Genomic DNA, 23,712 nt, shown 5'->3' on the forward strand with positions numbered 1-23,712 from the left:
GATGTGACACTAAAAATGCTCCTCTCTTCTATATGGCTCCTTTCATCCCCAAGAACCCCCCAAATGTGTCAAAAGCGACATCCAAACTATCCTAGTGACAGTCTCCCTCAGTGAAATCTAGCCAGGACTTCCAAGCGCAGTTCCCTACTCGGACGTCGCTGTCTCCCAAGGCCTCCTCATCCCCCGCTCCTCTTCCCGAGGGGTTGGAAAAACACACAGCTCTGAAGCAAAGCAGCAGGAGCAAGCACAAGTCGCCAGTACTCACGATTATCATCTGGCAGACGTGACCTCTGCACAGTTCAGAATAGGAGGAGTAATGCATGTAGACCACCCAGCTGCCCACGAAGACGCCCAGCCAGGCAAGGAAAAGGTATTTCACTTTGATGCCAGGGAGGCGACTCTGAGGAAAAAACCAGGAAAAGGCCATTACATACAAGTTAATGCTCGCAAATGGCAGCAGCTCTGCTGTGACTTAGGGTACGTCTACACTGCAAGCTCCTTTCAGAATACACTGTTCCAGAAGAGATCTTATTTCGAAATAGAGCGTTCACATTACAGGGAAGTCTTCGAATTAGTCCAAGGCAGGCTCCCCTAATGTAGATGCGCTACCTTGATTGACAGCCCCAGGAGGCACTGGGGAGGAATAACTTGAAAACAGCCCTGGGGAGGAGGTATTTCGACATAGCAACAGTGGCGCGTCCACACCCCCGCTCTTTCAAACAAGCCTTTTCGGAAGAGGCGTTATTCCTCATGGAATGAGGTTTACCAACGTTGGGAAAAGCCCTCCGTCATGTCGATTTTCTTTTGAAATAACGCAGTTGCTGTGTGGACGCTAGTACTGCTTTCCCGGAATAGCGGCCATTATTCCGAAAAAACGGTGCCATGTAGACACGCCCTTATTCCATTCCAAGTGGCCTCGCACTATTACCTTGTCCACCCTCCCATCCCCGGTGGTTGTATTCAGCAGTTGCTCTGCTGTGTTTTGATTGTAAGCTCTCTGGGGCAGGGACAGACGGTTGTTGTTTGCCGTGCAGCAGTGTACGCGTCGACGTTTGTACAGCACCCAGCACCATGCGTAACCCCAGGCTGGCACCTCTGCACACGACTGCCATGCAAATAACAAACAAGAGGCAAGTATAGCAAAGAGGATTTGGGTCCCATGGGAGCAGAATGACTCTCCTTCCTCTAGGGAACAGATAAAATAAGCCGGTAGCGGAAGGAGTCTCTCTCTGCAGAGAGAAGCAATATTAAGGGTTTGGCTGCCCACTAGGGGACATATCAATTTGTATAGCACAAGGTACAATGAGGGCTTGGATCCCCCATAGACCAGTTCGGCCAGATCCTTCGCTGGTGGCACTTGGCCACTGAAGTCAGTGGAGTGCTTCTAAATTAGACTAGTTGACGCCAACTGGGGATTGGCCACATGGGGGTGAAAGGAAGGATCACGAGAAAAATGCAGAAGTCATTCCCGTTTTTCACTGCTGCAGTTGCCCTGAATGTAACGCACGCTGGGCAGAACAGAAGGATCTATTTATAACTCGGTTTATTGACCTGCAGTGTGTGTTTCAATGCCCACCTACTGCTGCAGGCTCTTCCTGGAGGGAATGAGCCAGAGGGGCCTGCATGGTTTTAAGAAATGGTGAGAAATTCCCCGGACGTTGGGAGTCACTTTGTAGCTGTTCACTTGGCTCTTTCGTTAGCGGGTTTCCGGCTGAGCCTGAGAGCAGTCAGCAAACATTTTGTATCAACCCATCGATTTCTCTCTTACTGGTGTATCTAGGTTCTGTCTGGGTCTTCAGCAAAAATAATAAACACACCGATCCAGTTCATCAGAGAGTCACATTGGTGTGAATCTGATCCCCCCAGTTCTAGTGAAATAATTAACCAAAATCGGCAACTGCTTCCACTTATGTAAAGCTGGATCTGAATGGACCCAATAGATTTATACCAGTCCGCATCATCTGAGGATCTGGCCCGTTACGTTTTCCAACGCCGCTAATGAATTCTAAACATCGGGCCGATGCCACCTTCCTAATCAAGCTGCGTGAACGCCACACGGGAATCTGATCGGCTGCAGTCAACAAGGGAGAAACCTCCCCTTCTCCATGTCAGTGTGGTGGTGTTCATTATTTCAATTCAATCAGAGCTCATTTGCAGACAAGGATAAAAGTGTCTAGGTTTGACTGCGCATCTTGATGCATTGTATGCTAATTGCAAATACCGAGGTGTGAATCAACCCACAAAGCCCTGGGTTAGCAGGCCTGCTTTCAACATCACAAAGTTCCCCGCTAATGAATGTCTGTAAAAGGGTGGACTCTAATTACCACGAAGAGTTGTCAAACACAAGAGATTTGTGGCTATTCCGATTGGAGTGTGGTTGAGTCTGTGATTTCAGATCTAAAACCAGCTGTACTCAATAATGGCTCACACTTATCATTAGCAAATGGGGCTTTCTAGTGGCAGTTTAATACTCCTGCCGAGGCTGCTTCTGTTGGATCTAGAGGGGGCCTGATGTGGGACTGTCAAGTGAGACTGAGGGGCGTAGACTAGAAATCAGATCAGTGAGCACGGTTCTCCTATTTGTTTTCTGTTCCACCTCTTGGGACCTGAATGTAATGATGCTTTGCTTGGGTCCCCAACAACACTGAACCCAGAGTATCTAATGCTACCGGCATGCTTGGAATCAGTAACAGACTCGTAGGCCTTTTACGTGCTGTGACCACTAGAGGGGGACAAACCACACTGGGCCACGGCATTTCAGAAGCATCAGGCTGCGAGAGGAATTTTGCTCAATGTAGGATAGCACCTGTAAGCCCAAACAACTGCAAGGCCACATGCTGTGTGACTAGGGCTCTTTGGAAGGCCTAAACATATTTATTGTCCAAGTTAATCGGGCTATCGGTCTGCCTGTAGGTCAATGTCCTGATGTCAAATTGGCCCACGAGAACTGATGGAGGGATTTTCATGAGGATTATCTCTGATGGTCGGAAAGCTTCACCAGGTGCTTTGGATGGCTCCGAAGGAACAAGACAAAACATATTTTACATTTAAGAAAAGGGAGGAAATGAAGAAGAGTCAGGAAGGATAACGAGAACAATGAAGAGAGTGGAGTTTGCCAGAGTCTTGGCTGATGAAGAGAGAAATCTGGACAGGAAATATACAAAGCAAGCAGAAAGGCCGGGAGAAATATGCCCCTCCTTGCACTTTTCAAACTCCTACTCACGTCCTTTACTGGGAAATGTAATGGACCCCCCCCCCCCCCCCCCCCGGGTGTTAAAAGAGAAATAGCTCCTAAATTATCCATTAGAAGGGGGACCCACAGAACCTAGCAAGAAATCAAGAGCCAACAATGTGTAGTGGAAAAAGCAGCCCTCTTTCTGCAAGAACAAAAGACAGGACTATGCAGCACTTTAAAGACTAACACGATGGTTTATTAGGTGAGGAGCTTTCGTGGGCCAGACTCACTTCCTCAGATCAATACGTGGAAGAAAATTGGCACGACCATATATACCAAAAGTGATACAATCAAAAAAAAGTGAATACATATAAAATTGACGAATCAGATTTAAGAACAGAGGAGGGGTGAGGGGGGAAGGTTAGTGTCTGAGGTAATGACATTAGGGGTGATAATTGGGGAAGCTATCTTTGTAATGGGTGAGATAATTAGCATCTTTGTTAAGACCCGTACGCAAAATGTCAAATTTAAGCATGAATGACAGTTCGGAGGCTTCTCTTTGAAGTCTGGAGTTAAAATCTCTTTGAAGCAATATGCATGTTTTAAGGTCATTGAGAGACTGGTCAGTCTGGTTAAAATGGCAAGCAACAGTTTTCTGTCTGTGAGAGAGCCTGATGTCTGTTTTATGTGCATTGATTCTTTGGCGAAGTGTCTGAGAAATCTGTCCAATATTCATAGCAGACGGACACGTCAGGCACATGATGGCATAAATTATATTTCTGGATGAACAGGAAATTATTTATGTCCCCTCAGACACAGGAGGGGAGGAAAGAAGGGGAGGGGAGCGGGGCCAAGCAGCAGGATGACGGAGACCAGCCATCCCTGCCCCCTGCAGCTTCCTCCCTCCCCCGGCGGCTGCGCTAGGCGACGACTGAAGTTCATGGGGCGCCAGATGCGGCTGCCGCCGCCCTGAGCAGCGGGGTCCCGGCAGCGGGCAGGGGGCTGCAAGCCGGTATGGGGGGACCATGCTCCACACATGCCCAGCCCGGCCTGGGCATGAAGCAGCCGAGCATCTGTGGAGCGGCAGCCGGCGGGGAGAGGCGACCGGGCCGGGGCTGGCACGGAGGCAGGTGCAGCGCGCTCCGCTAGCCACTGCCAGTGTCCTAGGGAGTGTTATGGTGGGCAGCCCGGCCGGGAGGCGGGCGAGCGCTGAGCCCCGCCGCGTGCGAGCTGAGCCTGCGGGAGGACCAGGTGCGCCCCGCACCTAACCCACCCCGATGGCGAACGCCAGCGAGCTCAGCAGCAGGCAGGGGCGGGCTGCTGCGCTCCACGGTCTGAGTCGCCTGCCACCGTCCCCGCTCGCCCTGCCGCTGCGCCGCTTGTTGTTGTAGATTTCACTCCCTCCCCCCACCTATCCCCTTCCCTCCGGCCTCTTGTCTAATCAGCTCCGGGAGAGCTCGGGAGACCCTCCTCCTCCTCCGCGAGGAGCTTGGACCCTGGACCCAGCGCTCTGCCTCGCTCCTGCTCCCAGGTGTTTGCCCGGGGCTGCCAGCCAGCTGTGCTACCGCGCCGGCCCCTCAGCACTGCCGCAGCACCCCCGGGAACCGCTGGCTGCAGAGTCCCTCGTGGCAGCTGCAGGGGAAGTCGGGGGACCCGGGCCACTTTCACCCCTCCCCAGGGCGCTCCGACATTTCCACGCGTGCTGTGGGGAGGGGACACGAGGTTTTGGCGGGGAGAGGGAAAGGAGACGGAGTTGGGTCAGTAGGGGGGAGGTGGGAGAGGGGAGCAGACTGGGTCTGGTCAGGAGCAGGGGGGATCGGGTTTGGCTGGGAGGGAAGAGGGTGCAGGGTGGATCAGGTGGGGCAGAGAATCGGGGTGGACTGGGTCCAGTCACTGAGGGGTCAGGTTTGCCTGGGAGGGGAGAGAAGGTGGCAACTGGGTTCCGTGAGTGCGTGGGGGGGTCGGGATGTGTATGGAGGGGAGACAGGACGTAGGCTGGGTTTGGCCAGAGGGCGTGGTAGGAGTCAAAGAGCTGCAAGGTGAAAGGGGCACTTTCCTCCTCAGTGCCTGTCCTGCCGCAGTGGGCTGGGGGGCGGCCAAAAAATGTTTTGCTTGGGGCGGCAAAAAACCTAGAGCTGGCCCTGGTGCGAGAGCCTTTCCTACATAAGAATGACAAGAGAGGCCACGAAAATGTGAAGCCTTCTTTAGTTTACATCTGGCCTCCATCTGTGAAGCAAGCCAGCCAGTCGTTCCAGAAGATGACACCCGTGGCTATTCTCCCCTTGACGAATTCGATCTAAATAGCAATTGCCTTTGGCCTGTTGGAACATTTTATTCTTTATAAAAAACCCAGGCCCTTGGCTGAGGTTTCCGGGGCAAGTTGAGAACCAGTCTCTAGAGGGTTAGCTATGGGATGGGCCCAGACAGCAACATGTTGGAGCTAGATTTTGAATGACCTGGAGTCTCAAGATGTTTGGATCTGGAAATTGGGACGATGCTCTGGTTTAATTTCAGTGTGTACTGGGGGGGTTGCCTCACTCCGCCAGAAGGGGTTAAATCAGCAGGAGGGAGCCAACACAGCCAATAACAGAGTGGCTTAGAAGGGGCCAATCAAAAGGCAGCTTGCTGGGGCAGCCCTAGCTATAAAAAGCTGCTCAGCAGAGCAGAGAGCAGTTAGGACCTGACCAGGGAGGGTGCTGCGCTGCTTTCCAACGGGAAGCACCTTTCAGAGAGTAGTGCTGCAGGCTCAGGAGAATCACAGAATCATAGAATACGAGGACTGGAAGGAACCTCGAGAGGGCATCGAGTCCAGAACCCTGCCCTCATGGCAGGACCAAATACTGTCTAGACCATCCCTGATAGACATTTATCTAACCTGCTCTTAAATATCTCCAGAGCTGGAGATTCCACAACCTCCCTGGGCAATTGATTCCAGTGTTTAACCACCCTGACAGTTAGGAACTTTTTCCCAATGTCCAACCTAAACCTCCCTTGCTGCAGTTTAAGCCCATTGCTTCTTGTTCTATCCTCAGAGGCCAAGATGAACAAGTTTTCTCCCTCCTCCTTATGACACCATTTTAGATACCTGAAAACTGCTGTCATGTCCCCCCTCAGTCTTCTCTTTTCTAAACTAAACGAACCCAATTCTTTCAGCCTTCCTTCACAGGTCATGTTCTCTAGACCTTTCACCATTCTTGTTGCTCTTCTCTGGACCCTCTCCAATTTCTCCACATCTTTCTTGAAATGCGGTGCCCAGTACTGGACACAATACTCCAACTGAGGCCTAACCAGCGCAGAGTTAGAATGGCTTCTCGTGTCTTGCTCACAACACACCTGTTCATGTATCCCAGAATTATGTCTGCTTTTTTGCAACAGAATGGGAGAAAAGAAGTCTCCAGCTTGATACCTGCCAGGCTGCAGTGCTTGATACAGGGGCCAGGAAGGTGCAGGGGTCACAGGGGACGTGCCCAGGGAACAGGAAGAGCAGAGAAGGGCAGAGAAGGAAGGCAGGACAAGGCTGCTGCCAGGGGGTCCCTGGGCTGAGGCCCTGAGTAGTGGGTGAGCCTGGGTACCTCCCCTCCCCCATTGCTCTGCACCTGAGCGTGGCCTTGATAGACTGTGACTTGCCCGTGTAGTGAGGGGCCAGATGTTGGCTGCAGTTGGCCACGGTGGCAGGCGGGAAACTGAGCCCTGCTGAGACACCCAGGAAGGAGGCGAGAAACCAGAGTCGTGAGCCCTGCCCTTGGGCAGCGTCCCAAAGAGGACGCCGTGGCACGGGGAGCCAGGCAGGTCCTGGGGAGGGCGCTAAGTGACGCTGGGCGTGATGCCAGCCAGAAGGGGGCGCCCTGCTGAGGATGGGGCTAATTGCCAGCGGGCAGTATTGGACACTAGCCAATGGGTGGAGGCGCTCGATAATCGAATGGGCCTTGTCCATCACAAGTGTTCATCCGCTGACTTCAGGTTTTTTCCAAGCCGTGGAATAACCGGCCGTGTGTAAGCAGCCCACTCCTGCCTGAGCAATGAATGGAAGGGGAATGAGGCCCCTCATCTTTCTTGCACGGCCTAGGAGACAAATTGTCTCTATGGTGGAGACAGCCGCGGTACCCTGCCCCTTTCACTCCGCTCTTCGGCCTCCCCGGTGAATTGCACCAGGCAGTCTCGGAGCTGGGACGATCAGTCTTAGAGCTTCCAGGGTCAGGGCTGCTTCTGTTCTCAGCGAAGCCCAGGGGATCCAGGAGGAATCCACTGAGCTAAACATCTCCTCCTCCGGATTGACACCGGAGCTGTTTGTACAGCGCCTAGTACCATGGGACTGGCCCCTCGAAATAATAACAGGACCCAATTGTCTCTGCTTTATTTAGAACCAGAGCTTCCCTTTCCACCCGTTTACACCAGAGCAGGATCTATGGATTTAATTTCCTCTGGTTTTATGAGTAACTCCGTCAAGCTAAACCCTTCAGCGACTCGGGGTTCCTACGGTGGCAATGGGAACAGAATTTGGCCTCAGTAGGGATCTGTTTGTTTGCTTGGCTGTAAGTATTTAGTTTTCGGCAGCAAATGGGCCACTTTCCAGGGATTCAGAGTGAATTGGTTTTGGTGTTTAAAAGGTCACTTTCCTTGGCTAATTATTACTGCCAGTTTAGTAACCCCTAAAGGCGGAGACCAGGGGCCCCCCAGCAGCTAATATAGAGGCACTTCCCTGCCCTAGAGAGCTCACAGTCGAGCTATACAATGCGACACAGACGAAAAAGAGAGAGAGCAGGACCGGACAGAGGAAAGCTCCCGATACCTATTCCAGACCCCTGAGAATGGCGGCTCTTCAGCTTCCACCAGCTGTGAGGACGGAACCCTTCCGGGTATTTTAAGGCATATTTCACAAAAGCTGAGCCACAACTGCATCCCATCCGCAGCTGGCGTCTGCCCTTCCCTTGGCCAGCAACCAGCGGGCAGGCAGAATGACACGCTGTCAGCTGGCCAGCGGGGCTCTTGAGTGCCTACTGTTTGAAGTGCTACCTGGCCTGAGCTGGAGTTACTTTCAAAGGTGAAACTGACAGAGTGCTCAAAGGCTCCTCTGTCTCCTTTCTTCTAGGGCAGCTCTCCGTGACCTGCCGGTCATTCTCACGCCTACCTCGCTGCCTTTCTGACAATGCTCTTTCAGGGTAGATGTGGGACTAGGGATAAATAGCGGTCAATTAAATAGCGGTCAATTTCTCAATTTCAACAAGAAATCCTGTGGCACCTTATAGACTAACATTGATTGGCGCATGAGCTTTCATGGACAAAGACCCACTTCGTCAGATTCATGTCCAAAGTGAGTCTTTGCCCACGAAAGCTTATGCTCCAATAAAGCTGTTAGTTTATAACAGGGGTCACCAACCAGTCGATCGGGATCTCCTGGTAGATCTTGGAGCTTCTGACAGGTGATCCTGACAGGTTTGGCCAAGAAGCTATCAACTGCTTACTGAGCAGGGGAGGGAGAGGAGGATGCTTATGTCAGGGTGGCCCCTCTCCCACTCTGTGTCCTATCTCCAAGAGCAGAGAGGGGGCACAACAGGTCTTGGGATGGAGTTTGCTGGCTGCTTTTGGGAGCGGAGCAGGGTCAGGACAGGGGTGAGCCTACCTTAGCCCCACTGCACCACCACCCAGCAGCCACCTGAGGTAAGAGGGCCCAGCTGGAGTCCACATCCTGAAACCCTCCCGCAGTCATGAATCCCCTCCTACACTCTAAGCCCTTCCCCTAGCCCCGAGCATCCCTGCATCCAAATGCCCTGCCGGAACCTGCGCTTAGAACCCTTTCCCGCATCCCAACTCCCTGCCCCACGCTCAGCGCAGAGCCCCTCTCACACTCCAAATCCCTTAATTCAAGTCCAGAGCCTGCACCCCAACCCTCTGCCCCCGACTGGTGAAAGTGAGGGTGAAAGTAAGCAGGGGGCGGGGCCTCAGAGAAGGGGCACAAAGGAGGCGGGGCAAGGGTATTTGGGTGTTACGTTGATCTTGGATTGCACTTACATTAAAAAAGGGATCTCATGCTTCAAAAGGTTGGAGACCACTGGTCTATAAGAGGACTTCTCGTTGTTTATGCAGATTCAGACTAACACGGCGACCCCTCTGATACTTGAATAGCTGAGCAACCTCATGAAATTTGAATCGGTTAGTCGACTATTCTATAGTCCCTGGGGATGGGGACGGCAGCCAGTGCGCTCCAGTCCCACTCCTGGGGAGCCCCCTGCAGCCCTGCCACTGTATCAGAGGCAGCAGCACGGGGTGCTAGGCGGGAGCTGGTCCACAAGGGGAGCCAGTTTAAAAATCAGTCACCTTGGGCTGCTGCTTCTGAAAAAGAGGCAGCAGCTCGGGGTGGCAGCACCCCGTCTAGGGGAAATCTGAGCTCCCAGAACTGAGCTGGGCTGCCTGCCCGCCCGGCTCTTAATACACTTGAAATGCAGAGCTGAAACAGAGGCAGGTCTGGGACCCAGTGTGAGCCAGGACTGAGCCAGGCTGCTCCCCTGCTCTGCTCCTAATATACTTTAAATGCAGATCCTCAGCAGGGGTAGGTCCCGGATCTGTTGCAAGCCAGGACTGAGCTAGGCTGCTGGCCAGCCTGCTAAAACATTTACTGGCAGGGGGAGGGAAATGCGTGTAGTCTATAGCATTAACCCCGTGGTCCCCAACACAGTGCCCACGGGCGCCATGGCACCCGCGGGGGCATTTGTATGCGCCCGCCAAGTGCTCGGGGCTGGCCTGGCCCCGGGCACATGGCACACGGTGAGCGCCGGCCCCGGGAGTGCCGCGGATTGGCCGCCCGCGCTCTGGGTGCGGGGCGCTTGCAGGGGGCGCCGGCCCTGGGCGCGCGGTGCTTGGGGGGGGGAGAGCGCCGGCCCCGGGCGCGCGGCACTTGGCGGGGGGGGCACCGGCCCTGGGCGCGCGGCGCTTGAGGGTGGGGGCGCCGGCCCCGGGCGCACAGCCCTTGGAGGGGGCACCGGCCCCGGGCGTGTGGCTATGGGGGGGCCCCGCCCCCGGGCATGCGGCTATGGGGGGGGGGCCACACCCGGGCATGCAGCTATGGGGGGGGCAGCCCCCGGGCGTGCAAGTGTCCCCGCCCCCTGGCGCCCGGCGGGCGAACGGCCACGCCCCCTGGCGCCCGGCAACCTCAAATGGTTGGGGACCACTGCATTAACCTATATGCTTTTGCTTATTGGTTAATCGGTCAATCGACTACACTATTACATCCCACGGTGGGACTAGTGCAAAAACGTACCTCATCCATTCGCATCTCTGCTGAGCTTTACTAGCGGACAGACTTGTTATTCCACCATAGAGAGCACGGGTTCATTTCAAACCCATCCTCCGTCAGGAGTAATGTGGGTTCATCACCTATGTAATTTTGGCTCTTTTCAAAACGTTTTACCCCATGGCCTGTGTATTTGTACTGTGTCTTTAAATCTTTCCCAGGAAGACAAACAAGATGAGCCCTGGGTTCTCAGCCATAGCTCCCCCCTTGAAGGCAGAGACAGAGTGAGTAAAAAACCTTATTCTGATGGAGTTCAGCGTTGGAGGAAAAAGCCGCTTTCTGTGATTCTTTATCCCTGCCAACTGCCCGGCCTTGCTAATAGAGTGAGAAACGAAGGACTTGTCAGTAAGATTTGCCATGACTCTTACATTAAAGGAGTAAACTGTAGAACAGGCAATTTAAAAAAAAAAGGAAAATCTCTTGAACAAGACGTATGGCTCAAGACCGTTATCGGTTCGCACCCGGCTCCAACCGACAGAGGTTCGCTAGCCAATGAATATCAAGTTCCTTTCTGCCAGGATTTCGGATTGTGTCAATTGGTGAAGCAGATCAAAATCAGACATGAGCACGCCTCCTCCCCCCACCAAATGCACTGATCTCCCACAGACACCCAGAGGCACATGCTCCACAGCCTTGCACCTCCCAGCAGCATGTGCACCTGGGCAAAGGGAGCGTGAAATGCGATCAGATCAGACGCTGACACTCCTGCTGGCGCTGGCATTTTACTCCCACTTTTGCCCTCCCCGAGCCAAATCCTCAGATGCTGCAAATCAGCACAGCTGCCGTTTACAGTCACAGGCCTCCGTCGCCGGCGGGGCATGGATAGGGACCAGTTAGAGACATGGGGCATGTTTGGGGAAAGACGTGGGGGCTTGGCCTACTTTGCCCAAGTAGGAATGATGACACAAGAGGCAGGGCCCGGAGAATCAGGGCATTGCACTGTCAGTGAGACCTCCGGTGCAAAGTAGCCAAGCTGGGTTTGGCCCTGAAACAGTGACGCTGGGCTTTTGACCTTGCCTTGAGGGGTTTGCACAGTGAGGGCTCGAAATAGTAATGGAGCCGCCTAATGCCAGTGCCAGAGGCTGCCCCATACGACCAGGGGTAAAGCTGGCCCGGGAAGAGCTGGGCACGGTAAAGAGAGGCCAAAGTGGATGGCTAACCTGCCTGAATGTTTCTCTTCCCTATCGGTGGTGGCTCCGTATTTGACTCTCCATTTGCCATGCCAGGCCCTGCTTTCAGGCCAGGCCAACCACACAGATGAACTAAAGTGGTCGCCTAGCGCTCCAGGCTTTAAGGCAGGGGTGAGGAACCTCAGGCCCCAGGGGCCGGATGCGGCCCTCGGCTTGCCTGGATCCAGCCTCCAAGGCTCAGGGCTCTCCCCAGCATTGGGGAGACTGCGTTAGCTCTCCGGCCCTCCCACTGCCCCACCACAGGGCTGGAACTCGCAAAAACTGTTAGGCTGGGCCTCCCAAAACTGGCGTGGGAGTAGGGTAGCAGGTGTCCGGTGTTGTACCGGACAGTCCGGGATTTGCGCGCTCTGTCAGGTAGAAAAAAACCAGAAAATACCGGACACGTGCAATGTCTGCTATTTCCTGATTTGTCTGGCTGTGCTGACGGAGGCCTGGCGTGGGCTGGGGAGCGGCTGGGAGTCCCAGCGGAGGGGCGGGGCCGCGATTGCCGCCGGGAGCCCTCAGCTGGGTGAGCGTGAGGAGGAGGGGAAGCCTCCTCCTCGCTCGCGCGTCGCCGGGAGCCTGCGCGGGACAGGCAGCAAGTGCCCGGGTCAGTCCCGCTCCCTGCCGGCCAATTTACTACCCCCCCCTTCCCGGCCGGCCGGTTCTCCCCCACTTCCCCTCCTGATCTTCTCTGGCTAGTCCCCCTGCACCCGCCCCCCCAGCTCTGCTTCCCACTGGCCTGTTCCTCTTTCTGATCTCCCCGGCCAGCACCGCTGCACCCCCCGCCCCCGCCAGCTCTGCTTCCCGCCCCCCCTTCCTCCTGGCCCCCCCTTCCTCCTGGCCAGCGCTGCTGCCCCCCCACCAGCTCTGCTTCCTGCCCCCCTTCTTCCTGGCCAGCACCACGGCACCCCCCCCCGCCGCCAGCTGTGCTTCCTGCTTCCCCTTCCTCCCGGCCAGCCCCTGACCCCCCCAGCTCTGCTTCCCGCTGGCCCGTTTCTCTTCCTGATTTCCCCGGCCAGCGTTGCCGCACACACGCACACACCCCGCCAGCTCTGCTTCCCGCCCCCCCCTTCCTCCCAGCCAGCCCTGCCCCCTCCTGGCCCCATTGCCCCCCCCGTTAGCTGTTTCCAGGCCCCCCCCCCCTTTCCTAGCCAGCACTGCTCCCTTCCTGGCCAGTCCTCTCTCCCTCCCCCCATGAAGTGTGTCCTGTTTTTTTGTTAAATGACTACCTGGTACTACCTGGTAACCCCTACCAGTGAGCCAGGTTCTTGGAGTCTGTTTTTTTTCGCTCAACAACTTCGGTGCCCCCCCACCCCGCTTTTTTTTCCTTCAACATTTTTTCCCGGTGGGTTTTTTTTTTGTGGGGTGCGGAGGGTGTTCGGTATTTTTGTTTCAGCCATCTGGCAACCCTATGTAGAGGGGAAAGAGGGGAGCGTCTTTCTCCCTCTCGGTCAGGGGCCGCCTCTCACTGGTGGCGAAAAGGTTCCCCAGCCCTTAAGGGCACCAGAAACCCGGGCAACGGGCGCGGCGGGGAAAGGCCTGCAAACACAGGCTCCCCTGCCCTGCGCTTCCCCCAGCCAGGGAGAAGAGAAGGAAGGGCAGAGCACAGAGCCTCTCCCCGCCCCCACCAGGCAGCGCCTGCCATGCAGACTTTAGCGCCGGCTCTCTCGCTGCTCCTCCCAAATTATTGATTGGGGGGGGCACCAAAGTCGTAGCTCACCCTTCGGTAAAGCCCACGCCGCACCCCCTGTAGAGAATCCCTCCTCCCACAGCACTGCGGTGCCCCGCTTTCCCAGGCTAAGGGGAGCAGAGCGCATGGGCAGCCCGGAGACCCTTCACCCCCGAGAGCTTCCCGCGGCCCCTGTCCCTCAGGCTGTGGCCCAGGGCCGAGGGGAGACCTGTGCTGCCCGCACTGGGAGGGTCCCGGTCCGAGAGGGATGGAGAAGGCGACTGCAGGGAGGGATGGAAAACGACTTTTGGCAGGAATAGCTCGGCCCCAGCGGGGAACTTTGCTCTGTCACTGGTCCCGCGGCTTTTGGGGGTTCGCTGGGTCCCGTCCCCCCGCCTGGCCTGGCTCGCATTTTCTCCAACATCCTTTCCATTCCCCTCCCTCCCCGCCCCGGGGCTGGGTGGAGGGGAGAAGAGGTGAGCTCCTCCCTGCATTAGCTTTCCATCCACGCAACCGTGTCAGGGTGGCTGAGCTGTCCCGCACCCAAGAATGGCCCCGTGAAAACACCAACCTCGTTGCTGGCTCCACTGTGACTTTTGCTGCTGGAACGTTCACAGCGAGGGAACTTACATAAGAGCAGCCACACTGCGTCAGACCATGGGCCATCTAGTCCAGCGTCCTGTCTGCCAACAGGGGCCAATGCCAGGTGCCCCCAGAAGGAGTGAACAGAACAGGGAATCAAGTGATCCCTTTCCTTGAGTAAGAACATCAGGTTCTGGTGCTAGCTTCTGTTCTCTGCCCCTCCCGGCACCACCTGGGGGATGCTCATTCCCAGTCCTCGCTCCTCCTCTAGGAACCAGACTTGCAATCCGGTCAGGCGGGCATGCCAAGGAAAACAAGGAGTCCTTCTAGACTGGGACGTTGCTGCCTCGGCAGGTCCACTTATTTACGGAAGGGCTGGCTCTGACGTTCTATGGAAGGGCAAGGTGGGGTATTCCCAACATGAGGCGCCTGGTTATGCAACCGATGGGCCATGCTGGTCCATATTTACGCCACCTCCAATAATCCAGGAGCATTTTCAAAAACAAGCAGGGGAGGGGGAGATGCATCCCTGGATAAAATGTCCCCTGCGAACCAGCGGATTCAGGGCTAGATCCCATTCCCGGGGGAGCTAAGGGAAAGACTCCGGCGGATTGCCACGAGCTTAGGGCCTTAAGTACCGTGGTGCCGGAGATGAACACGCATCTATTGGCATCACATGCACCTCTGAGACCTCCTTCAGAGCAGGGCGGACACCGATATCCCACCGCACCCTCCCTTCGGACCCGTTCCAGCAGCTACAGACAGACAGCCAGTCTTGCCAAATTCAAATACAAAATCCCCCCGGGGGCCACAATGACTCTGGGCTCCGGGTTGGAGGGTTTGCCAGGGTGGGGTGTGGGAAACCAGCCATGGAGGAGAACAGGAGTTCGGGAGCAGGGAGCCGGTTTCCTCGGACTCTTCCCAGCCCCCCACCCTGGGGGGCAGGCAGAACTAAACAGCCCCCATGTCCATCTCTCTCCCTGACCTCCCATGTCCGCAGGGCCAGGCGGAGCTGCGGTGAAATAGACTAGGGCTCCATTTCCCCCTCGGTGGAATCCCCTAAAGAGTGGGGGGGGGGGTTAAATCCCCCCTCCCTTTAGTGAAACATTTCCTTCTCCAAATGGTTGCTCAGGATCAGGGTGAGGGGCCGGGGGGGGGGGGGGGGGGTTGATTTCCAGCTTGGGAGCCCAGGCATCCCCCTCCTCCCCCACCGGCCTCCCCCGACGCCCCCCCCCCCCTCACCTGCAAGCCCTTGGACAGAGGGCAGAAGAGCACCAGATGCACCAGCCTGCGGAGCCTCCTCATGCTGCGACGTGCGCCCCGCGGGGGCTGCGGCTCCGCGCCCCGACTCCCGCCGCCCGCCCCAGCGCAGGGGGGCCCGGCTGCAGCCCGCGGAGCGGGGGGGCTGGCTGCCGAGCCCGGCTCGCCCCGCGGCTGGCGCATCCCCCTGCCCGGGGGCGCAGGGTCAGGCGCGGGGCCGGGCCCCGGGCACCCCCCCGGGCTGCTGCATGGGGAGCCCGGCGGGGGAGCAGCCGCAGCGGAGCCTTCGGGCTGCGAGCGCCGCGGAGCTGGAGTTAAAGGCGACGGCGAAGGGAGACTTTCTGTCCGCCGATGGGAAAGGGAAGGGGGGGGGTTCCTCTCCTCCCTCCTCTCCCCCCCCCTCCCGCAGCTGCGCTGAGCTGTGCGCGTCCTCAGCCCCCATTCTCGCCTCCGGGCCGGGAGGAGAGTCAAGCTGGGGGAGGAGGGGAGGAGTCCTGGAGCCAGGGGTGACTCCCTCTCCGCTTCTGACCCCCCCCCAGGGGTCCTGCCAGCTTTCTCAGTGGCTCCCTGCGCACCCGCCTGCTCTCACCTCTGCCTGGCGAGCGGACACCGCCTGCGTCTCTTTGCACGCCAGCCCTCCTGAGGGTCTCAGGCCCACAGAGAACAAGGCCCCCGGCAAACAGACCCACCGGAGGCTGAATGAGCTTCCCCCCTCTTCTCTCAAGGAAGGGGGCCGGGGATTTGCAGAGGGCCCCACAAGGGCACGGCTCTTTGCTGCCAGGTGAACAGCCGGCACATCGGACCATGAAATTACAGGCCGGAGCGCCCGTCTTGCAAGGACATCTGCTAGCCCCTGTCCCGCCCGCAGGTCCCACTGCAAGGTTGTGGGGACAGCGAGGGGAGAGAACAAACGTTGCGATGCACCTATCCCTTTTGATAACCCTCTGGATAGCTAGGGATCGAACCATCTGAGGTACCCTTGTTGCCGGTATGCCCGAATAGCTCCTCTGAGGTCTCCTTTAACATTAGAGAGTATGCCCAGAAAATGTGCAGAATAAATTTTGTTCTGTGCACCGAAGCGTGTGCATTAACAGGTGTGTTGTAAGCAAGACACGAGAAGTCTTGTTCCACTCTACTCTGCCCTGGTTAGGCCTCAGTTGGAGTATTGTGTCCAGGTCTGGGCACCGCATTTCAAGAAGGATGTGGAGAAATTGGAGAGGGTCCAGAGAAGAGCAACAAGAATGATGAAAGGTCTAGAGAACATGACCTATGAAGGAAGGCTGAAAGAATTGGGTTTGTTTAGTTTAGAAAAGAGAAGACTGAGGGAGGATATAATAGCCATTTTCAGGTATCTAAAAGGGTGTCATAAGGAGGAGGGAGAAAAATTGTTCATCTTGACCTCGGAGGATAGAATGAGAAGCAATAGGCTTAAACTGCAGCAAGGGAGGTTTAGGTTGGACATTAGGAAAAAGTTCCTAACTGTCAAGGTGGTTAAACACTGGAATAAATTGCCCAGGGAGGTTGTGGAATCCCCATCTCTGGAGATATTTAAGAGTAGGTTAGATAAATGTCTATCAGGGATGGTCTACTCTAGACAGTACTTGGTCCTGCTATGAGGGCAGGGGACTGGACTCAATGACCTCTCGAGGTCCCTTCCAGTCCTAGTATTCTATGATTCTATGTACAGATATGCACCACCAGTAGAAATACATATTGCCAGCTGTGGGTGCTTTGTTAATCAGTGGGGCAACATTTGACTCTCTCCAGGGCAGCCGCACAAGTGCTCAGCTAACGGATCGCTGTCCCCACTGGATTTCTGCAAGATGTTCAATCGGAAATAATGTGTTTAGTTGACAAAAGGGTTTCCTAGGCTGATTTTAACCGCACTGATTTTCCTGACCAATAATTTACACCGATGTGCACGAAAGCACGCTGACCCTGCCCTGCTTACAGTAATGAACACATGAGAACGTTCTCAGTGCTGTACATTTCCCCTTTGTTCTGTGGTCCGATACATGAGGCTTGTCCTAGAAACTCCACACAGCCATTCTCATAGCCAGAAGGGGCCAATCATCTCTAGACTGACCTGCACAGAAGGCAGCAGAACCTCTCCCCAACTTCTGGAGTAGGCCCACAGCCTCTGGCCGAGTTACCCAAGTCCTCAAATCTTGATTGAAAGACTTCAAGTTGCACAGAGTCCATCATTTAGTGTCGTTCAAATCGGCAAGCGATGTGTCCAGCGCTGCAGAAGAAGCAAAACAAACCCAGGGTCTCTGCCAGTCGGACCTAGGAGAACGTTCCTCCCATGGAGTGAGAAAACAAACTCCACGTTTCTTTGTTTCATCTTATGAAGTTAACAGTACACTGATAACAATATCAATGATTGTGATTTGTGCTACAGAGAGGCCCCATCATGCTGGGAATGGTACAAACTGATAGAAAAAGACAGTTCCTGCCCCCAGTGAGTTTGCAAGATACAAGGAAGAAAAACAGCAGCACAGAAATGGCAGGGGTAAGATTACACCTGAAAGATACAACTCATATTTTAAAATATTTGCCTGCCTGGGTTACTTGCAGCACTTTAGGCAGGTAGTTTTGTAGTTTGATCTGAATTCACTTCCCTTTCTGCTATTTAAGCGGTTTATTTGCTTTTGCACTTCACTCAAAGTGGAATTTAAAGCCAGAATGTGATTAAGGTCACATTAGTTTCCAGTATATTTTTCTCTCTAGGTCTTATATATTATCACAAAGTTGCTCTTGTCTATGTTTGTACTGCTCCAGGGATGTGCTTACATAAATAAATAAAACACCCTGTTTATTTAATTTTGCTTTTACTATAAAAAAAATCATTCTTTTGATACGACGTTCTGAAAGCCCCAGAAAGATTTTATTACAGTATCTGTGCTTAGTGTTTTCAAGTACTAGTTAACTGCATCCCTCTCCTAACAAGCCTGGAGCTTGCCCATCTTCTTTTTCGTTTTACTTGGCCCAGCAAACGTGCTAAGACCCTTGAGTTTTCTTCTAAGAAACCATTTTATGGAAAACATAGAGGGGCATGTACAGCAACCCCCAGAGCAAGAGGAGAAAGTGTCAAATGACCCAGCCAACAGGTGTTCCTCTTAACACAGAGATTTGCCAAGACCGCTGGCATGGACCACGCCAGTGGAGTGTAAACGTATTTCACTGGTCCAATAGAATTGCTTATCCGGAGTCAGCCCAGTGAGAGGAAACGGAGCTGTCAACAGCACTTTGTCAGTGAAATAGGACACCCTACCAGATCTGTCTATGCGCTAATTTCGCCTAGTGTTGCACTTTGAGCACTGGGTAGTAGCTGATGTTTTGAAGTCCACCATCACTCCATCATTCCCCAAAAGTCCACCTGCCATGCAACTTACTCTAGCCTTAAGCATGAACAATTCCCACCCCTATTGTAAGACCTGATCCTGAGAGGTACTGAGCTGGAAGTCAGACTAGACAGGGATCATGGCCCTTTCTGGTCTTAAGATCTATGATTACTACAGTGAGCCCTGGTCTCCTCTAGGACTTTATCTCGAAATAACCCCCCTTACATCGAATTTATAAGTCCACACTGCTTAGTTCAAAATCGGTACTTCTCGGGTAGGCATGCTCTGAGAGTCGAGAGCAGGGTTCCCTGAAAGAGGAGTTCTTGGGCAGCCACCCAAGAGAGATTCAAATGGTGCCCGGCTGATTAGCAGAGCGCCCACAGCCGGCAGCGTGTGTTTCTGGTGGTGGTGCACATCCACACATGCCTCGCTACACATAGAAAAAAATTATTCTGCACATGGATGGAAAAAATCAGAGGGAACAACTGGTTGAGAGCACTCAGCCTCACTCAGGAGGTAGGTAGCACCTTGCAGGATCCGTCCCTTGGTCTGCATCAATACAAAGAGTCCAAAAGTCCCAGGCTGGATCCAGATTTTGAACCCGCTAACGTTCATGGGTTTTCCGTTCAAATCATTATAAAGAAAGGAGGCAACTGCAGAAAAGGGGGAATTGGCTCCTGGTTTCGCAGCTCAGACAATCCCATATTTAAGGCATGTTTGATCCAAGGTTTTGGGTAATGCCCTGGCAACATCCCATCATGATTCTGGTCAGGACTTTGGCACTGCCATCAGAGGAGAGATGGCCTCTCTGGAGAATCCATCCCAGGCTCTGCTGCAAGTTGGCAGGACTTGTCAGATGAGTTCAGTGCAGGGTGGATGTTCTGGGGCCCTGTTGTTCGCCAGCCGCACTGCTGAGACTCAAGTGTTTTTCTTCAGGAGGCCCTCAGAAAGCTGGGACACAGCTGGGCCTCTGCCTCGCTTAATGCATTTGCCAGAGCAATTAAAACAGGTGATTGATGTGTGAGCTGGACCAGATGCTGTTGGAGCAGCGGAGCCCCGAAAGCAACCGGGGCAGACCAGTTCCGCAGTGCAGGCTTGGGCAGGCGTTGGATACCGACTCCCATGAGCTTAGTTAAATCAGAAATGGGCTGCATTCCAGCTGCTACTACGCCAATTTCACTCCTACTCGGCCGGAGTTGCTTTGATTGCAAGCCGGATTCATCCAGAGAAGTCCCCAGGGGGAAATGTGGGCACTGACGGACAGCAGTGGCTCCTGGCATAAGGGAAGTTGTATAGACGCAGGATGAGTGTACGGACAAGGCCCTCCGAGTAAGAGAGAATGAAAGTCCCAAATGGGCGCAGTGCATTGCCATGTACAGACTGCCACCTGAGTTGTCGGGAACCATCTGTTTGGAATAAGAGGGATCCGTGACGTGTTTGCTCACTTGCAGGTGTGCGGACGTGCACACACACACACACATACACGTGCGTGCACACACTCGTACGCAAAAATGCAAAACAAGGATCACTGCAGAATCTTATTAGAAAGACTCTGGCGGAAGGGAGCTGGGATGGAGTTGGGAGAGACCGGGGATAGGGGGAGGAATGGGAGAGGGGAAGAGGAATATCCTGCTTGCCATTCGTGACACAAAAGCTGTAAAAGAGCACGTGTGCACATACACACGCAGGTGCACACAAGTGCACACACACACATGCACACACGCACAGATGCACACACACACATGCACATACACATGCAAGAGCGCGCACACACATGCACGCACGCACAAATGCACACACACACATGTACGCATGCACATACACACGCAGGTGCACACACATGCACATGCACATACACACACGCGCGCGCACATGCACAAACGCACACACACACACTCACACAAGCACATGCACAAACGCACACACACACCCTCACACACTCATGTGCACACTCCGTCCTCTCCTCCACCTGGTATTTCATTTCATAGCAGAAGGTGACGTGGGTCTCCCGCTCCCCTTTATCATCCCTCCGCCTCATCGCAGACTGGGATCATAAAGCCAGGAATCGGCCGTGTTACTAAGCAATAGTTCATTACTGCGCTTGGAATCTTAGGATCATTATTTTCACAGTTGTTGGAACCTCATTGCTGTGGGGATCTGTGCATTTGAGTGTGTGTGTGTGTGTAGGTGTGTGTTTGTACGTGTGTGTACGTGTGTGCATGCTTGCATGTGTGTGTGTGCATGTGTGTGCACCTGCGTGTATATGTGCATGCGTGCGCCAGAGTCCTCCTAAGAAGATTCTGCAGTGATCCTTGTTTTGCATTTTTACGGACAGGTGACCTACTTGTCCTGCTTGCAAAAAAACACCACGCTGGCCACTCTGTGTCCATTGAGCCGACACTACCTAATAAAACCGCCCACTGCGCCTTCGTAAACAGCTCTGCCTTTGACTCCAGCAGGCTTCTGCTGACACGGCCCTGGCCGATGCATGGCTCTGGGTCTGTCACTCCCTCCTGTGCCCTACGTGTGCTATTGATTGTCAGACGCTCTCATTCTCCTGCTGGAGACTTCGGCCTTTTAAAAGCCCCAGTGGTGAGGCCGGGCTCCATTCACCTGGGCACAATCCTCCCATGTGCGGAGGCCTGGCAGAATAAGGAGCTAGATGAGAAATGACGCATTGGCGAGAAGGGTTCCTCATTCCACGAGGAGTAACGGTAGTTCGAACTAGGAAGCCTAGTTAGAACTACCTAGTTCGTACTCCGCGTAGCCGCGCGGCACAGGGTTCGAACGAGCGGGGTTTTAAAAATGGCGGAGCCCCGCTTATGCAAATGAAGCCCGGGGAATTCAAATCCCGGGCTTCATTTGCAAGTGCGGTATGCCTACATTACCCTCCTAGTTCGAACTAGGAGGGTAGTGTAGACATACCCTGAGTGAGCAGACCTTCTACAGCAGCATCCTGCCATGTAATTAAGTGATTAGTATTGATTGGTGAAATGCTTAAAGAGCAGTTATCACGGAATGATTAATTGATCCAATAATGAGAGTAATAAAAATTCTGCAGGTGTGATTATATCATCCTTTAGGAAGGAACAATCCCTTTCCCACATCCAGAACGGGAAGCGCCTGTCTAGGAAGGATACTGCAGAAAGGGATCCAGGGGTCAGAGTGGACCACAAGCTAAATAGGAGACAACAGTGTGACACCCATTACAAAAAAAGCCAACATGATCCTTGGAGGCACTAACAGGAGTGTTGTGAACAAGACACGAGAAGTCATTCTTCCACTCTACTCTGCGCTGGTTAGGCCTCAGCTGGAGTATTGTGTCCAGTTCTGGGCACCACATTTCAAGAAAGATGTGGAGAAATTGGAGAAAGTCCAGGGAAGAGCAACAAAAATGATTCAAGGTCTAGAAAACATGAGCTATGAGGCAAGGCTGAAGGAATTGGGTTTTTTTAATTTGGAAAGGAGAAGACTGAAGGGGGACAGGACAGCAGCTTTCAGGTATCTAAAAGGGTGTTACAAGGAGGAGTGGGGGAAATTGTTCTCCTTGGCCTCTGAGGACAGGACCAGAAGCAATGGGCTTAAACTGCAGCAAGAGAGGTTTAGGATGGACATAAGGAAAATCTGTCTAACTGTCAAGGTGGTTAAACACCCTACGGAGGTTGTGGAATCTCCATCACTGGAGAGATTTAAGAGCAGATTGGACAGACATCTATAAGGGATGGTGCTTGGTCCTGCCGTGTGGGCAGGGGACTGGACTTGATGACCTCACGAGGTCCTGTCCAGTTCTATGATTCTACCGGCCAACTGAGCATGGGTAGGGGATCTCTCTGCTTCTCTGTTTCATTCTGATCTCTAGCAACATGTATTTACATACTGTGCGCATCCGACTCTGATCCCTGGCACAAAGCAGGTGCATCTACTCTGTTCTAAGGCTCTGGTCCTGCACCTCTGAAATGAACAGAAGTCAGATTAGATCCTTACGCCAACGTGAATCTTGGAGTAACTCCGCTGAAGTCATTGGACTTACACCAGGATAAAACCCAGAGCCCATAGCTCTCTCATTTGGCTCCACCGACACAAAGAGGGCATGTTGCCCAAACTGCATTACTCTGGCTCTGTGCCTTCACGTCAGGTGCACGGGGAGTTTTTAGATCTTGCTTTTGTTCCAGGAACAGCTGAAATCCAACCAAGTGCCTGGTTGGGAAATGACACAGTTCCCCATGCTAAAAATGACTTTGTTGTTTTTGTCAAACATCTTCATCCATTTGTTTCAGGTCTCAGCATTTTCTTTTTACAAGATACTCACACTTGTCAACCAAAAAGTGACGTTTTCCATGAAGTGTCTCAGAAGCAAATTTCCATCCAAGAGTTTCAATGGAAACAAAGAGCTCTTTAAGACACCCCGTCTCTGTTTGACCGAGAGGCACTGCAAACGAAGGGGGGAAGGGCTGGTGGGCTGGCAGAAGATCTGCCTACAAATATAACGGAGTCATAAAAGGCCTGGGGCGACCGCCAGACTCTGCTGAGGTCGATGGGGATCGCGCCATGGACTTGTAACGGAGCCAAGATGTTTGCCCCTTTTCCAGTGGAGAAATTTTCCTCTGTGGGCCACGTGGACCACACTGCACGGACCACACTGCACTAATCTCACCGAACCTCTGCTGTGCAGGGCTGGCTGGATTGGGGACCAGGGAGATGGGGGCAAAGTTTCCCATTCACAGCTGGTATCTCCAGGGGAGAATCAAAGGGAGGAACTAAGCAAACCACTTAATCTCCTTCGTCTCCACCAATGACAAAGCCTGTGGAGGTGGCTGTCGGGAGAGGCAGCCCTTTCAAATTCCTCACCTGGTCCTGGAACCTCCAGAGCAGAGATTCTCACCCAGAGACGCCATCTCACCAGGGTCAGATTAAGAAAGGGGCTTTAGGGGGCTGCAGCCCAGAGCCCCAGGCTAAAGGGGGCCCCTTAGCCCGGGGCTTTGGCTGCAGCCCTTAAAGCCCCTGGGTTCCTGGCCAGCGGGGTGGCGTTCCTTCCCCTCCCCCAGCTGGAGCCTCATCACCGCAAAAACTGGGAAGCTCACACTGCCCTTGTCTGGAGGCTCCGCCCCCGCATTTCTCATTGGCTGGGGATTGCAGCCAACAGGCACTGTGGGAGTGCCCCCTCCCACACCCTGAGTCCCTCCCAGACCATGCTGCCTAATCCTGAGCCTGTTCCAGCACCC

The 23,712-nt window shown here is 54.1% G+C and overlaps 1 protein-coding gene across 1 annotated transcript in view; it reads right to left on the reverse strand.

The window, feature by feature from the left end:
* The window catches only part of DIPK1B (divergent protein kinase domain 1B), a 56,042-nt gene extending 40,557 nt beyond the window's left edge, over positions 1–15,485 (reverse strand). Inside the window, exons 1-2 of the mRNA XM_075905323.1 lie at positions 15,129–15,485; positions 266–400 (exon numbers count right to left, since the gene is read on the reverse strand). Of these exons, the coding sequence (XP_075761438.1) occupies positions 266–400; positions 15,129–15,329 (336 nt within the window). The 5' untranslated portion in view covers positions 15,330–15,485. The remainder of the gene's footprint in view (positions 1–265; positions 401–15,128) is intronic.
* Positions 15,486–23,712: the final 8,227 nt, after the last annotated feature.

Source organism: Pelodiscus sinensis, chromosome 22, assembly GCF_049634645.1.
Source record: "Pelodiscus sinensis isolate JC-2024 chromosome 22, ASM4963464v1, whole genome shotgun sequence".
NCBI classification, from domain to species: Eukaryota; Metazoa; Chordata; order Testudines; family Trionychidae; genus Pelodiscus; species Pelodiscus sinensis.